Source organism: Hippopotamus amphibius, chromosome 6 (genome assembly GCF_030028045.1).
Source record: "Hippopotamus amphibius kiboko isolate mHipAmp2 chromosome 6, mHipAmp2.hap2, whole genome shotgun sequence".
In the NCBI taxonomy this organism is placed as follows: domain Eukaryota; kingdom Metazoa; phylum Chordata; class Mammalia; order Artiodactyla; family Hippopotamidae; genus Hippopotamus; species Hippopotamus amphibius.
In genome coordinates this window covers 1,572,826-1,588,667 of record NC_080191.1, presented here as the reverse complement: position 1 = coordinate 1,588,667, position 15,842 = coordinate 1,572,826, and the positions used below count along the sequence as shown (strand labels likewise).

Here is a 15,842-nt window from a genome sequence, read left to right as displayed (position 1 = left end):
GAGGACCAGCTGTCCCCCAGACGTGGCTCCAGAGCTGCTGTGAGAAGTGTTTGCAGAGTGACATGGAGGGAGTGCCCGGGCTTTGGTCAAGCCAGAGTGGAGTCCTCGCTTGGCCTCTGGGCATCAGTATGAGCACTTGGTACTTTCACAAGCCCCTTTGCTGCGCAGTGCTCAGTGTCACGCGGGACTAGAAACGACTTTATTGCTGACAGCCGAGGATTTGCCCGGTTGAGGGGACAGGAGAGGAAGAGCCTTGCGCTGTGTGCGTGCGGAAGCTCGTGGACCACGGAAGCTCCCCTGCACTGGCCTCTGCTCCTCCAGGTTCCCGGTTTGCCCTCTCCTCCTCCTTATCAGCAAGGATGCAAACCCGAGATGTGCAGCCGTGACAAGTCTGGTGAGGGGGAGGCTGCCATGTTAGCAGGGACTGACTCCACTACCGTCACCAACCGGAGATGCTGCCACCATTGCCTGTCACCCAGGAGGTGAAGCGTGTCGGAGACCGAATTTGAAAATCCGACACGTACCCCCAGATGGGATGAGGGCATGGAGGTGGAGGAAAATAATTAAGGACAATGAAGTTTAGGTCCACCGGGGTTCATGCTTTGTTGTTCTTTTTCTGTGGGTTTTGTCCCTGGTTAGGAGACCATGGCTGAAAGAAACCCACAGAGGAAAATACAGTGGAATAAAAAATAAAAGGGAATAAAATACTAAAAAGGGAATAAAATTTTAAGAATGGAAATATTCTGATTAGAAATTCTTGTTTCTATAGGGATATTCTCCTTGGAGATAAGAATATATTCTTGTTTCAGTGAGAATTCTCGTTTCTTACTGGGGTAAATGAATGACATTGGAAAAACTCAAGTTTTCTTTGGATTCTATGTCACGGTTGCCTGGGATGCCTTCTGCAAACCACAGAATGCCCACGAGCTGTGTGTCTTTCTGGGTGTGTAGCGTCCCCTGCCCGTCCCCTGGCACGGCCCTGGCCAGGTCCCTGGCTGGGGACGGACCTCTTGTCTCTTCCCAGACCCATCTCAGCACTGCTGGGGCACAGGCCACGCCAAACACAGGTGCAGCAGGTTCTCCTGCTTTGGAGAGACCGAGTACGCACCCGTCAGCGGCCAGACCCCCTGCGCACATGAAGCTGGAGCCTCAGCTCGGCCACCCACCCAGGAAGGCCACCCTCCCCTCGTCTGCAGTGCACATCCCGGGAGGCTGCTGCCCTGACTCAGAACCACAGGAAGCCGGGCTGCTGTCTGCAGAGACCATCCCCTCAGAAGATGCACGGGAATGGCCGGGCAGGGTTGACCTACGACGGACAGACCTGCTTTCTGTCCTTGCTTCCAACTCAGGACCGACTGAGGAACCCCAAGTGTGCCCTCACCCACCTCATGGAAGCCCCACTCCCAGTAAGCCTGCCAGCTTCTCCCGCCTGGGCCTCCATCACACCTGTGACCCCAGACTCTGCCAGGTGCGAGTGACACGGGGCACTGACGGTGGCCAACCCCCTCTCACCTATGGGCTGGGATCTGGACTCCCCGGGCCCACCCCACGAGGACCACTCGGCCTCTCTCCCACCCCAGCGCCAGGCACCTGCTCAGCCCCGTGTTCCTCTCCCCTCCCCCTCCTCGGCCCGCCAGCTCAGCCCAGCCCAGCGTAGTCTCAGCTCCTGCAGTTGAACCCCCGCCTGCACCACCCACACCGAGCCCACGCTCGGCTCCTGCACGGGCACTGGCCTCTTTAGGGGCTGCTAGGTCGTCCTTGCTGGTTGCATGTTTTCTCCAACTAGGCACAAAGCTTCCCCAAAGCAGGTGCCCCATGGTTTCCTGCCCCTCTGACAGCAGCTGGCATGGTTCCTGTAGACAGTAGGTACTTAGTGAAGGTGCTTGACCAGAGGGATGAAGATAGCCTTGGGTTAGTCACCCAGCTACCCTCCTGGTCATAAGAAAAAGGTGCAGGGTGTAGGTTTCTCTTTCCTCCAGTCCTAAGTCCTTTCTTTCTCAGCTCTTCCCACTTCCCTGCGTACAGAGGGGGCGGCTGTAGCAGAACATCACACCCGGGGTGGTTTAAATGATAGGAATTTATGCTTCACAGCTCTAGAGGCTGGAATCCCGAGATGGAGGTGCTGGCGGGGTGGGTTTTATTCTTGGCTTGGGGGTGCAGCCACCTGTTCCCACAGGCCTCTTCCCAATCCCACCAAGAGGGCCCACCCGCAGGACCTCATCTCACCCCAACCCCCTCCCAAGGCCCCACCTCTAAGTGCCGTCCCCCGGGGGTTAGGGCTTCAACATGTAAATGTAGGGGACAAGCACATTCAGTCGCTAATAAAAGATAAACATCGTGTTTCCTTAAATTATACAGTTTGATTTGATACAAGCGATGTAATTACACTTTTCTCCTAATTCTTATGAATTAGCAATTCTTATATATTTAATTTCTACCTTAGCTTGACTTTAATACTTAGAAAGAACTAGTTTATCCTTTTATATTTTTACTATTTTGCTAAAATATGTAGTTCAATCATGTTGGAAGGTACAAATGCTTTCTAATGATCCCAAGGGTCAAACAGTAAATTGTCTCCTTTTTCAAAAGGCGTTAGGGACGAGGAAACAGCTCATCCGCCGTCAAATGTACATGAAGGCTCCCCCATCACCCGCCACCCCATGTCACGGCACCTTCTGTGCAGGGGAGTTTGCTGCTCTATTCCCCTTCACGCTGAGCAGTTACGACCATATCTGTTCAGAGGAGAAACATGCTAACAATACAGAACTCTCAGGCAAATAAATGGAATGTCTCAATTAATCTCTGTTTTGCACATTCTGCCCCGGACCATCTGCTTTCCTTAAATACCTCTCTTCTCTGAATTTACAGCACCTTGGACTCTGTTTTGTAATTTCAGGACTGGACTGGGGACTGACTCTGCCTTCTTATCGCTGACGTTCTCCACTTTAGCTCTGCATTTTAAAGTATCTCCCCAAGAAAGCCCCCTCCCCCTCGCCCCCAGTTCTTACCCATGGAAGATGCCAGCCTGCCTGGCAGTGCCTGGGTGATGCTCACGGGTGCTCAGAGACCCTTGTTGACTGTCTGACCCTCTGTCTGCTCTCTCCCTGCCCGTGGCCTCCTCTGCGACCGTGGCCTCCCCGCTTGTGCACGCACTCGGCCCTGTGGCCTGCAGCGTCCCCTCCTCAGCCCTTCCTTATGCCCTCAGACAGGACCCTGGCGTCGTCGGCAGGCAAACCCGGGGCCCACTTTCAGCACCGTGGATGTACTCCTCCTCCCAAACCCTGAGCTGTTAACAACCTCGATTCATGAGAGGAAGCAAACCCAGGGGCGAGACGGAGTCGCCTGGGGCCTCTGATAGCCAACGGCCCAGCGGGGTCGGAACCCGGGACTGCGTCCTTCTGCTGAATTTGTGGGGAAGCAAAGGCCCCCGGGCCCAGGCAGATGGGAGGACGTGGCACTTAGAATTATATTTACTGCAAACCTGCCCCACTGAGAGCAAATGCAGGAGCACCGGTGAGGAAGTAGCCTGGGGCCTTGGGCAGACTGATGTGTGTGTGTGTGTGTGGGGGGGGGGCTTCCAAGGCTGGGGAGAGACTGGGGCAGACAGAGAGACAGACAGAGAGAAGGAGGGGCAGGGAGGGAGACTGCCTGATGACTGACTTGACATCTGATCACTTTTTGACACAGACGCCATGGTTGCATTTTGCTTGGAGTCTGCACAGCTATAGTGGTTAGTTTGCTTGGTGAGTTGGCCTGGTTAGTTGCCTCGGCTAGTTTGCTGGTTGCACGGGCAGGCCCGGCATCTCCCGGGCGGGCACGTTCCTGTCTGGCTGTGCTTTGGAACCTGAATCCTTAGGAAACGGAGCCTGGTTTCTGAGAAAGTTAGACACTGTTGGAAATCGCCAGGGGCGCGAACCCACCGCACCCCCCTCCGCACCGACCCCACGTGATCTTGGCCAGAGACACAGCCCGAGGGGCCTCTCCTGTGACGCAACGAGGGTCCCTGCTGAGGACAAAGAAGGCTGCCATTTCCAGTCATGGTGTTTGAAGCCCCAGAACTGAGGAAAGCCCCAACAGACGCAAGAGAGGATGTGAGAGAGCAGGGCACACCCCGTAAAGGGAGTCCCCCGGCCACCTCTCCGGGGGGCCGGCAAGGGGCACAGACTGTGGGCACTGCTTGGACCAAGGAGGGGCTGGAACCCCGGCTCTGTACCCTCCTGAAGGACCCTCACCTGCTCAGCCGCCCTGGCAAAACCTGGGTTTCCGTCGACTTGTGCCACACGGCTGAGATTTCGATCATTAAAGAAAATACTGGGACTTCCCTGGTGGCGCAGTGGTTAAGAACCCTCCTGCCAATGCAGGGGACGTGGGTTCCATCCCTGGTCTGAGAAGATCCCACGTGCCGCGGAGCAACTAAACCCGTGCACCACAACTACTGAACCCAGGTGCCACAGCTACTGAGGCCTGCGTGCCTAGAGCCTGTGCTCCACGAGAGAAGCCACCACACTGAGAAGCCTGCGCACCACAATGAAGAGTAGCCCCTGCTCAACACAACTAGAGAAAGCCCGCACGCAGCAACAAACATCCAATGCAGCCAAAAAAAAAACCCAAAACCCTGCGTACTACCTTTGACCAGGAAAACCCGTCACAAGTGTGTTTCCTGTGTTTCTTATTCTCCAAACATCAATGCAGTTTTATAAAACGCTTAGGAAGACCCTTTCTCCTGTTAGTAAGCAGATTCGGTGAAGCCCATGTGGGAACTCTATCCAGAGAGACTCAGTGGGATGCCTGGATATCAGAGTTGGCACTGGGCCCTTTGAAATGGTTGCATTTTTGAGGCTGTACAGAAAGCAGCCCCTCCATTCTGCCTTCACTTTTGGAAACCTCCGCCCAGGTTGAACAGGTGGACTTCTTTATTCTAAAATGTTAATCTCTCTGAAGTGCATCCGGAAACTAGCTGCTCTGTAGAGGAACATCTACCGTCTAGTACAAAATCTACTATTTTAGCTTGTTTTCTTACCGTTAACCTTCAGAAGTCCTTACCAACTGTGCATTGAGCCCCAGGAGGGGCTGAGGGAGTCCAGACCCCCACGAGGGCTCATGGGGAATGACACCCCCCTGCCCCCGCCTTCTTTCTGCCTCCAGGCCCCCAGAAGCAGCTCTGAATAATTCAGGATGAAGCTGCTTTGTGAAATGAAGATGTTCTCAGCAGGCAGCTTCCCTGAAAATCGCACCTTCCTGAAAAGTTCAGGGAAATTTCCATTGAAAAATAAACACCAAAAAAGGGTTTCTTTTCAAGAACACTTTTATGCTCAGTTTACGTGTGTTGGGAAGGGCACGGAGGCTATGCACGTGACACGCACGTTTCCACCTTGGGTGAGAGTGTCCGCAGGCGTCGAAGGACCAGGGCTTGCTGAGCACCTGCTACGTTCCCGAGGGGAGGGGGGCTGAAAGGGAAAGACTCGCTTGCGGACAGTGGCTTATTGTGTGTTCATTCACCTCCAGGGTCTGGCCTGTGATTCATATTCCAACCCAGTCTCCAGAGCACAGTCCTGCAGCCACTTCTTAAAGGGGATGCTTTTGGGGAGAAAGGGTTCAACAGGCTCGGGTACAGCGACTGCCCAGCTCAAGGGGGACAGGACGGAGGGACGTGACCACGGGGCTCACGGCACAGGACCCGAGGGCCGGGGCCTGTCTAATCTGCACTCCCAGAGTTCTGGGTGAAGGTCTCCACCAGGGCCGGGGTGGGGCGGCCCCCCCAGAGTCACAGCATAACCCAGCGATGGGCCCATCATCTCCTCTGAGGGGACCCCTTTCAAAGGGTGGCTTCGGGGACAAAGCCAGGTGTCCAGAGGACACAGACCTGCACATCTAACAGTGTGCAAGCCTGGACCCACCCTTGGCCACGAAAGGCCCCTTTGTGTCCGTGGCGCCTGGGCCTGCACGGGCCCAGCTGCCGCCCGGCAGCCTCACACCATGGTCATGACCTTCAGGGTGGCCGGCTGGAACCTGCGGATCTTCTTCTTCAGGGCCCTGGAGGCCTTGATGCGGCAGAGCCTGGGCACCGGCGGCAGAGGGGGCCTGGAGCCAGCCGGGGCCCGCGGGCCGGAGCCCCCGCCGCCCTGGCCACCGCCCTCCGAGTCGCTGCTGCTGGACTCCCCGTCCCCGAAGCGGTTGGCGGTGTGGTCGCTGGCCTCGTCCCCGCTGCTCTCCGCGACCGTGGAGTGAAAGAGGGACGCGCACTCGGCCGAGTGCTCCGAGCCGTCCGACTCGCTCCTGGCCCGGGCGTCCTGGCGGGGCAGCCTGGGCCTCGGCCTGGCGCACACGGGCCGCGGGCCACCCCCTCTGCGGGCCGCTGGCCGGTGCGACCCCAGGCTGGGGTCCGGGCGGGCACGGGCTGAGATCTCCACGGAGGACTGCCACCTGCGCTGCCTCCTCCGGGCCTCCCCGCCCGCCGCCCGTGGGGCCGCCTCCACGGGGAACAAGGCCTGGGCCGATGCCCGGTGACCCTCCCGTCGGGCCACCAGCAGGGGGACGAAGAAGGACACGGGGCAGAGGCTGGACTCGGAGCAGGACCGGCCGGGTGCCTCCCTGGCCAGGGCGAGCCTCCTGAGACCACCTCCCGAGTCAGGGGCCAGCCGGGCGGCCGCGAGGACGCCCCACGGCAGCTGCGGCCGCCCAAACCTCGGCGCCTTGTCACTCGCCCCGCTCTTGATCTTCACAGGCTTGGTCTTGGGGGGCCCCAGGGGGGACGCTCCGCTGCCAGCAAGGTGGGGGTGGACACAGAGTCTGGGGGCCGGAGCGGGGCGCCCACCAGGCCACCTGCCTTCGCCCATCCAGCCGTCCAGAGCCGGCTGCTGAGCCGGGGAGCGGAGAGAGGGGGCCCGGCCACACCCCAGCCGAGGGGAGCCTGGAAGGGGCTCCCCGTGGACGCCGCTGTGCACGGGTCTGCATCCCTCCTCCGGACGGTGGCGGGGGTGCAGGGTGCCCACGGGGGGCGCGGGCCCGGGCTCTTCGAGGCTGTCCCCACGGGCGGCCCCGCTCTGGGCCACCCCTCCCCCTTCTGGCCTCCCTGGGGCGCAGACCGGCTTCTCCAGGCCGCCTCCCCTGTCCTCGCTCCGGCCACCGAGCTCCTGCGGGGATGCGGACGCCTCCCGTCCCAGGGCTCCCTGTGCACACACACCGGCCCCTGGGGGTGGCCCTCGGCCCCGCAGTCGCAGCAGCCTCTCTATGTAGGCTCTGGCGGGGCCGGCCTCCAGGACCCGTCCAGGCCGGGGGGCGCGCGGACCTGCGGGGCCGGGGAGGGGCTGACGCGGAGGTGAGAGGCCGTCGCTCCGCGGCGCCTGCTTGGTCAGAGCAAAGAGGGGGCTCTGCAAAGCCACAGCGTGCAGGGGGCTGGGGTACGCGTACACCTCCTTGCCCCCCTCGGACACCAGGTCGCACTGGTACTTGGGGTCCATGCCGTGGCAGAGGAAGGACGTGGCCTCGGGGCGGGCCCCGGCTTTCCGGAGTCCCACCTCAGCCGGCAGGACTCTTTCAAGGTCACCTGGGAAGGAGAAAAAGAACAACACGTGAGCAAGGCAAGAAGCAAGTGCAGCCCTGGGGCACGAGGCCTCCCCCCGGCAGGACAGGCCCCCAGCCTCGCACACGTGAAGCCTGGACACACAGGTGTCCTCACGCGGCCCCCAGCACGCCCCTTCCGGCCACGGCCTAGAAGAAGAGCCCTAGACCCTAACGTTTACTTCCTGCCCTCGTTCATGGCAGGTGCGGAGGACGCCCAGCGAGATGGGGCGCTGGACCACACGGCGGACCGGGACGAGGTCTCCGGACAAACCTCCCCTGAGGCGTTTACAGATGAGCGAGAGAGAAAACCCACGGGTCCTGCCAGCCCAGGTCTCGCACTGGGAATAAGATGCGTCTTTTCCTTTCGTGGCAGTGTGACGAGAGAGAGGCTCTTCCCTGGCCCGTGGGGGGATCAGCGTGCAGAAGGAACGCCCTCCACGTCCACGTCCAGCGTGGCCTGGCTTCCCCCCTGGTCCTGGGCGGAGGCCGCGGGGGCCGCGGGAGGGTGTGGAAGGACAGTCACTTTAAATAAGAAGAAGCGCTTCCTCTCACAACAGCCCTGCCACAGGAACAGAAGTGGGCGTTTGCTTCCCACCTCCCTGCAAACCCCAAAAAAGCCCACAGACCATGTGCCGCAGCACCCGAGGGGCGGAACCCACGGCACACGCCAGGGCTCCGCCCCCGCCCCCCGGGATGGGGCTCAGAGCCGCCCCCAGCACGTGGGGGGGGCCTGCCGCCGCCCCGCCCTCCTCACCTGTGGACACCGGTCTGGGCCGGGACTCGCCCTGCAGCCGCCGGCCTGCACCCTCCTCGCTGGCCTGGGGGCCCCACGCAGGCAGGGGGACCCCGCACACGGCGGTCTCGTCGGCCGACCGGGGCCGGCAGTCCCCCGCGCCGGGCAGCACAGGGCCCAGAGAGGAGGACACGCAGGCACCGCGCACGGACGTGCAGGAGGCGGACAGGGAGCAGGAGCTGCCGTCACTCAGCTCGTAGAAGCCTGGACGGGCGACAGGGGCGTTCCGTGCCGTCGGGGCGCCCGCGCGGAGGGGCGGCGGGGCCTCGGGGGAGCAGGCCCGGGCTGGGGGCGCGCCCGGGGCTGTCTCCGTCGCCCACGGCAGGGGCGGCGGGACCCCCTTCACCCCGCCCACCACCTGCTCACCCCTCTCCCGGGCAAGCAGCTCACGTCACCCCGTGTGACCCCCGGCTCCCAGCCCCGGAGAAGGAAGCTGGCCCCCCCACCGCCTCGTGCCCCCCGAGCCCATCTGAGGCAGCGATCAGAGAAGGGGCTGCGTTTTGGGAGGCCGCCCTGCTACATGACTGACAGCCCAGACCACCACGGGACTTTGTGCTCGGGGAGACGCTGGTCTCCTCGGGTTGCCGTCTGAGCCTGGCATCTGGAGGGAAAGGCCACGTGCCAGGACCGTGGAGGTCAGCAGGACGCTAACCACTGCTGCGACCGTGAACGTGGGGCAGACAGGGCCGCAGGGGCGGAAGCTATACTACTTTAAGGCTGAATAAACCTACGACTTAAAAAAACAGTTTTGCTGTCACGTAAAAGGTATTATTTCCAGCCTCCATGCTGATTCGACATAAGCAGAACCCAGAGTCTGCCTCAGCCCAGAGAGAGGTAAGAAACTCATGGAATTTTTTCCATCCAAAGCAGTATTTTTCCAATGGAACAACGTGTACACACACACTCTCTCTCTCTCTCCTTTTTCCCCAAGTGCATTTAAATAAAAGTATTAAAAGAATTTCCTCTTTAGTACTCTTCTGTAACGTGCTACTTCAAGCTTGCGTTCAGCTCCTGACTCTGGCGGCCTGAGCACAGAGGTGCGTTCGCCACGTCAGCCCCGGGCAGGGCTGGCCCCGGGATGAGGGACGGTCCAGGCCCCGCACGGGCGCCGTACCTGAGCTGGGCCTGCTGTCGCTGTCCGGGGCCTCGCTGGAGGTCCTGTGCATGTCCAGCTGCAGCTTGCTGATCTGCTGGTCCAGCTGGTCCAGGTGGCTTTTCAGGCCGACGTCCTGGCATCTCAAATGGTTCTAAGAAGGAAAAGAGGGAGACACGAAACTGCTCCGTGTACAGAAATGGAAACGGGAGGCCCCACGTGAAGCCACATCACACAAGCAGCTTAACCCCCAGGCCCGCAGCCGAGCTCCGACCTGACAGCAACCCCTTCCTCGCCCCGAGCAAACCTTCACGGACCCCTCCCGCCTCCAGCACGCCTTCCCCAGGGCGGGCTTTTCTTTATCAGCAATTTTCAACTAGACATCTCTTTGTAAGGGTACCGAGTGACACAGCGTACGAGAGTGGGATCAGGATCTAAAACGGCACAAGCACACCGCCCCGGCAGGAGCCGCGGATAATATTTCCCACGTCTTTTTCCGTCTATGTGAGAATGACTGTCCCGGGCTCCCGCCTCGCGGACCTTGCGTGTGGTGCCCCCATCACCGCGTGCCTTCACTGCAGTCCGTCCGCGGCACCTGCGGAGGGCTGAGCTTTCAGCTTTTCAGGGCAACAGCAAAAATCCGCAGCAGAGTAAAGAAGGACCCGCCTCCTGCAGAGCCTCAGCCCCCGCATCACAGGTGGCATTTTGAAGGGTCACGGTTTTGTAGGGATCTCGGGGAAGGGGGGGCGCTGAGGGAGGAAGGAGCCCAGTGCCTGGGATGGACGCAGCCTGGAAACCTGCCCAGGATCCTCCAGGGCTCAGGGACGTCTCAGCTCTGCCCTCCGAGGCTCTAGCTGCTCCAGCCTCAGCTTCCCTGGCTGTGAAACGGGTGACTGTGGGTGTTAAGCCCACGTATGTGCGTGTGTGTAGCGTGTCACATACACATAACACAGGCGTGCGGTTCATGCTCACAGTACACACACACACACATGTGAACCGTACGTCTGTAAAACAGCACTGAGTGTTTCCTAAATGCTGATTTCCTTCCTTCAGTGATGAAACTGCATCCTGTTTTCAAGGTCCACTGCCTCAATTTCTTGTTTTGATTAGCAATTACGTTTAAGGCAAATAATTAATGAATGTCGTTATACGGGTCATCCGGTTGAAGAAAATGATTAATTCTATTTCAGATTTTTACACAGGAAATGGGGAATTACTTCAGCAACTTCAGTAACATGAGAAGTCGGTCCAAGAGAGAAGCAGGTGGTGGTGATTCCTGATGCTTATGGGAGAACTACGTCAGCACAGACGGTTCCCAAACCACCTTGTTAGGGGCCAAGGTCCCAGCACCTGGCAGGTGGCAGGCCCCCCCCCCCCAAATCGACTTCCCTCAGGACCCCATTCAGGGGTCTCCGAACCACCCCCGAGCCTCACAGCAGGAGAGTCTCCCAGCCTCGGGTTACAGTATCTGGGAACGTACCCCTGCAAAGGCAGTCCTGAATTTAATCACACCGTATACACCCAGGACCTCCCAGAGTAGCCTGGGCATCCTGGTACGGTTTCACAGAGGGGACGGCTCCCTGGGCGGACGGCACTGCTGAGCGCCCGGGGGTGGGGGTGGGGGAGCGGAGGAGGGCTCCCAGCCAATCACCAGCCACGCGAAAGAAGCTTAGGTTCAAACAAAGGGAATTTTCACCGCGAATGACGTTTCTTCTCCTGCTGTAAAAGAGACCACGGTGCCAGCAGAGAACCCAGTTCCTCTGTCCCACCCGACTCTGATGTCTAAAAACAGGGATTTCACCTCTTCTCTTCCAAGCCACGATGTCCTCTTTCTCCTGAAGGAGGGCCTCTCCAGGCCCCACAGTTGGCTTCTTTCCTCCCTCTCCGATCCCCTCCCTCCCCAAAAGCGCCCCCGGCGTGTTTTGCTGGAATGATCGCTTTGTGATTGATGGTCGCCCGGCTGGCACTTCCTGATTAATGTCAAGAGGCCAGAGCCATACAGGCCCCCGGGCGTCCCTCTGATGATTCACTACGTCCGCCGGACCCGCTGCACGGCGACAGGGCTTCTCATCCAGGCTTACGCCGTCCTCCATAACCCCTCCCCGTCCCTCGCTGGGGGGTCTATGCCTCTGCTCTGCTTTTCATGAACTCCTCCTTGGTCTCTAACTCTGTGCGAAGTCAAAGATTCCTTACGGGACCAGGACTGACCATAACTCGCGTGGAGCCAGGCTCACAGCATCTGCTTCCACATACTTCTGCAGAGAAAATGCGTTACGGAGACATCCGCGCCGAGTCAACGTGACTGCAGCGTCACACGGGCTCCCTCCAGGGCAGCGAGCCGGGCTGTGTGGCCACCTGCCCACCCCACCCCCACCCCCGCAAAAAAAAACCCACCTCACCACAGGCCTTCGGGCTCAGGGCCAGGGCAGCGCATCCTGTCTGAATCCCCAGAATCTGGGCGGGCAGCCGGGGGTCCCTTGTAAGGGAGCACACAGCATGGTTCCCAGCAGCCGGGAGCCCCTGGGCATCCGCGCAGATCCCTGGCTCCCTGCCACACCTAACTCAGCCTCCAGGGCACACCTGGGGACCTGCATTTTGACAAGCTTCCCAGGGACCAATGTTTTATGACCACAGAAGCTTGAGAACTTCCCAGGGAATGCCGTTAAAAACGCACATTTGGCTTCCGAGGCGGCGCCGTGGTTGAGAATCCGCCTGCCAATGCAGGGGACACGGGTTCCATCCCTGCGCCGGGAAGATCCCACATGTCGCGGAGCAACGAAGCCCTGCACCACAACTACTGAGCCTGCGCTTTAGAGCCCATGAGCCACAACTACTGAGCCCATGTGCTGCAACTACTGAAGCCCACGTGCCTGGAGCCCATGCACCGCAACGAAGAGTAGCCCCCACTCACCACAACTAAAAAGAAAGCCTGCACACAGCAAAAAAAAAAAAAAGACCCAACACAGACAATTAAATAAATAAATAAATTTATAAAAAAAAACAAAAAACACACACATCTGGCTTAGCCCTTTCTTCGAAACGCTGACTTTACACGTCATGAGAGACTGATCTGATTTCCACCTGCTTTGCTCTTTGGCTCACATCTACAGGTTTCCCAAACCTTTACGGCAGATTCAGAGGACAAAATGAAAAATGTCCCAAAGTTCAGGATACAGAGATGGCCTCTAAAAGGCCTCCACTCTTTCCTTGAAAGCAGAGAACAGGCACAGGAAGCATCTTCCGCATGAGTGCCGCGGTTCCGCAAGCGCCCTCTGGGCGGGTGAGTGTCACTCCCCAGCTTGAAAAGAGGCCCTTCAAGAGGCCAGGGTCACAGGTTAGCCTTGGGAATGACAAGCACTAGCCTCGCAGACGGACGCCTAGCCCGGCCCGTGGATGCCTGCCCCGCCCCGGTGACCTTGAGTGAGTTTGTTCCCCTGAGAGGCCATGGAGCGAGAAGGTTGGCCCAAGGAGGATCCCAGACGTCGGGATTACAGCTGCAGAGTCGGACGCTCAGCTCCCGCAGCGCGCGGTGCTGGCAGCTGCCAGGGAGGAGGTGCAGCTGCCACTCGGGGTCCAGGCAGGTCGTGACTAGCAGAGCCAGCCCCCGGGAAACGCTCCAGCTCCAGCATCCGGGTCCCTGCAGGCCCCTGGAGCCACTCCTCCTGTCCCACCTGGGGCGCCCGCTGGCACCTCCTGCTGGGAATGTAACCCTTATGAAACCAGGAAGGGCAGCTGCTTCTCGGGGAATGGCAGCCGCCTTCTCACAGACGGGTGAGCACGGGACCCGCCCAACAGTTAGGGCTGCTTTGGTCAGAGGTCACAGGGGGTTCATTAGCTCAGAAATCTCGAACAGTAAATACGGAAATCATCCTCCCCTTTGTTACAGCAGTAAAAGCTGCTCATTTATTTATTCAACAAACACTTGCTAAGCGCCTACTGCGCGCTTCCTGTCGTGACTTCAGACTCAGCAATTACAACGGCGCAGCTCACTCTGGGTAAGCGTTGCGGGGATGACTTCTCCTAACTGCAGTGTAAATCCCCCCAGGGCTCGGGCGCATGCTCACTGGGGAAAGGCTGGGGACAGAGCTGCTGAGGCTCAGATAAAAGCTCTTCCTGTCTTCACACCTGAAGAGTGACCCATGCCCCGGTTCACCCCAGGGTGGGGGTGGGAGGGGACCCCCATTAGCCGGGGTTACTGAAGTGTGAGACGGGGCCGGAGATGAAGGCCTTTTGATTGTACCCTGCATCATAGAACTAGGTTCATTCCTAATTTTTTTCCCCTAAGAAAAATGTGAACGTGTTAATCGCTGTCACAGGTATTCAATTATTCCCGTTTGTTCGCCTAATCTGTTCCAAGAACAAAGTTTCAAGACAAAGCGTGCATGTTCCTTCTGGTCCCCACATTAAAAAAAAAAAAAAGTAAAACAAAAAAACCTGTTTGATCTTCTCTCCCGAAAGGCCACTTGTAATTAGCGGCTGAGTACTCACACGTCTGACTGGTATGTTACTGAAGCCAAGTTAATTATCGGCTGGACTCCAGCTCCCTCCACAGAACAATTCACAGCAGCCTCGCGAAGCTCCTTTCCGTCACACGCACACCATGCATCTTGGCAGGCTTTTGTGTGCCTCCCTGAGCTCCAGCAAAAGGTAGCATGTGTCTGCGTGTGTGCGCGCCCACGCGTACGCTAAACCTGCGGCTATGCCCGGTAAGACGGGGGGGTGAGGAGCCTGTGAAAGTTCCACTCGGTAACTAGCAGCCTCGGGACCACGGGAGGAGAGGCTGCACAGTCAGGGCCCCTCTCTGCCATGTGGGAAGACGGCACGAGTCCTGGGAGGCGTCTCAGGACGCTGAGCTTCCCGATTCTCTAATCCAGAAGCAGCTCACAAACCACTGACATGACGGTGCTAAGCGGATAGCAACGCGGCAGCGGCACCCAGGCTGCTTTGTAAAGACAGCCGTCTTGAACCAGGGCAGATTTAATGTCTCATTTAAAAGACATTCCACCTGGAGTAACAGAGTCAACCTATCAAATGGACATCTTTCTATGCAGCCTTCTAATCTTTCCTTTAGAAAATACTGCAACCCTGCAAAAACTCTTGCTTCCAGTGCATGAAATGAAACCATACAGCAGGTTAATAACCGGGGCAGTCACCTGTGCTGCGTCTTCACCGGTACCAAAGGGACCCGCGTTTGGAGGAGCCAGAGCAGGGGACGAAGGCGGGTGGGAAAGCAGGCGGCGGAGGCCCCGTTCCACCGCCTCTGCGTTCAGAGGACACACCTCTTCTCACAGGTCAGGTTACATTTTTTAAAGTTGGAGAGAGACACGCTTTCCGCAGCATCTCGTTCCCATGACACGACCCCAGAGCTCCCCCTGAGCACATCACTGGGGGACAGTTCGCGGGCACCTGGCACGCTGGCACTGCTGTCCCCGACGCACGCGGCAGGGAGAGGCTGGCACCGGGAACAGGGCACCAGGATCCCAAGGAGCCCCCCGCCAGGGGAAGCCCATTCAACGCGTCCTCATCAGCACAGCAGGGAAACTCCAACAGGCAGGAGCGCTGCCTCCCAAGTCCGTCTGCGCCGCCGGGAAGCAGGCAGAGCCTGGCGCAGCCCGGATGCGCAGCTCCGCGGGCCGGGCCGCCCGCTTTCAGGACCCGAGCCCGAGCCCCGCGCCCGGGCCTCCGCGCGCCTCTCACGCGGGACCGAGCCGCGTCCTTCGACGTGGCCGAGGGTGCCTCCCGCCCGCCGGCGGACCGGGTCCCGCGGCCGCCGCGCGCCCCCGGAGCCGCCCCGCGCCCCCCCGCGCGCGCCCCTTACCAGCTGCTCCTGCAGCGCCGCCAGCGCCGCCTCCAGCCGCCGCTCCTGGGCGCGGGGGCCGCTCCGGGGGCGCGCGGCGGGCGCGGGCGGGGGCGGCGCGGCCAGGGCGCCCCACACGCGCGCCTGCTGCCGGGCGCGCAGCCCCTGCAGCTCGTGCAGCCCCGCCAGCGCCGCGCGCAGCCTGGCGCCCACCCTGCGGCGGTCCCAGCCCGGGGGCCCCGGCGGGCCGCCCGGAGCCCACATCCCGCGCCCGGCCCCCGCGGCTCCGCGCAGCCTCCGCGGCCTCGCGGCCTCCGCGCGGCGCCCGGCCGTGCGCGCGGCCTCCGCGCCGCCTCTCCCCGCCCCCGGCCCGCGGGTGGCCGGGGCGGGCGGGGACCTATCGGTGGCCGCGGGGGCGGTGTCTGCACACGCCCCGGGGTCACGGCGGCCGCCCCCGGGCCCGCCCCGTCGGCAGAGCCCCGCGCCCTTGCGGACCCGGGCGGCGCGCTCGGGGGCGCCCGGGGGGCGCGCGGTGACCCTCGGGGGGGGGGGACGCCGGCGGCGGGAGGGGCCGGGCGGGCGCGGGTGCCGCGGCG

At 60.3% G+C, this 15,842-nt stretch overlaps 1 protein-coding gene across 3 annotated transcripts; it reads right to left on the bottom strand.

The window, feature by feature from the left end:
• Nucleotides 1-5,287: 5,287 nt before the first annotated feature.
• On the bottom strand, nucleotides 5,288-15,521 carry DACT2 (dishevelled binding antagonist of beta catenin 2). 3 transcript variants are annotated; one of them, XM_057740208.1, is made up of 4 exons: nucleotides 15,268-15,521; nucleotides 9,471-9,603; nucleotides 8,318-8,560; nucleotides 5,288-7,546 (listed from the first exon to the last, which is right to left on the bottom strand). In XM_057740208.1, the coding sequence occupies exons 1-4, from the start codon at nucleotides 15,508-15,510 to the stop codon at nucleotides 5,970-5,972; spliced, it is 2,196 nt and encodes a 731-aa protein (XP_057596191.1). In that variant the 5' UTR covers nucleotides 15,511-15,521; the 3' UTR covers nucleotides 5,288-5,969. The 3 variants fall into 3 exon arrangements, with proteins under 3 accessions (XP_057596191.1, XP_057596194.1, XP_057596193.1); XM_057740211.1 differs by lacking the exon at nucleotides 15,268-15,521 and adding an exon at nucleotides 14,603-14,622; XM_057740210.1 differs by lacking the exon at nucleotides 15,268-15,521 and adding an exon at nucleotides 13,938-14,012.
• Nucleotides 15,522-15,842: the final 321 nt, after the last annotated feature.

Coding starts and splice junctions, on each gene's coding strand:
- DACT2 (XM_057740208.1), bottom strand. CDS start 15,510: ATGTGGGCTCCGGGCGGCCCGCCGGGGCCCCCGGGCTGGGACCGCCGC. Junction 9,604..15,267: donor CGGCGCTGCAGGAGCAGCTG/GTAAGGGGCGCG, acceptor TTTCCTTCTTAG/AACCATTTGAGATGCCAGGA. Junction 8,561..9,470: donor CGACAGCAGGCCCAGCTCAG/GTACGGCGCCCG, acceptor TCGCCCGTCCAG/GCTTCTACGAGCTGAGTGAC.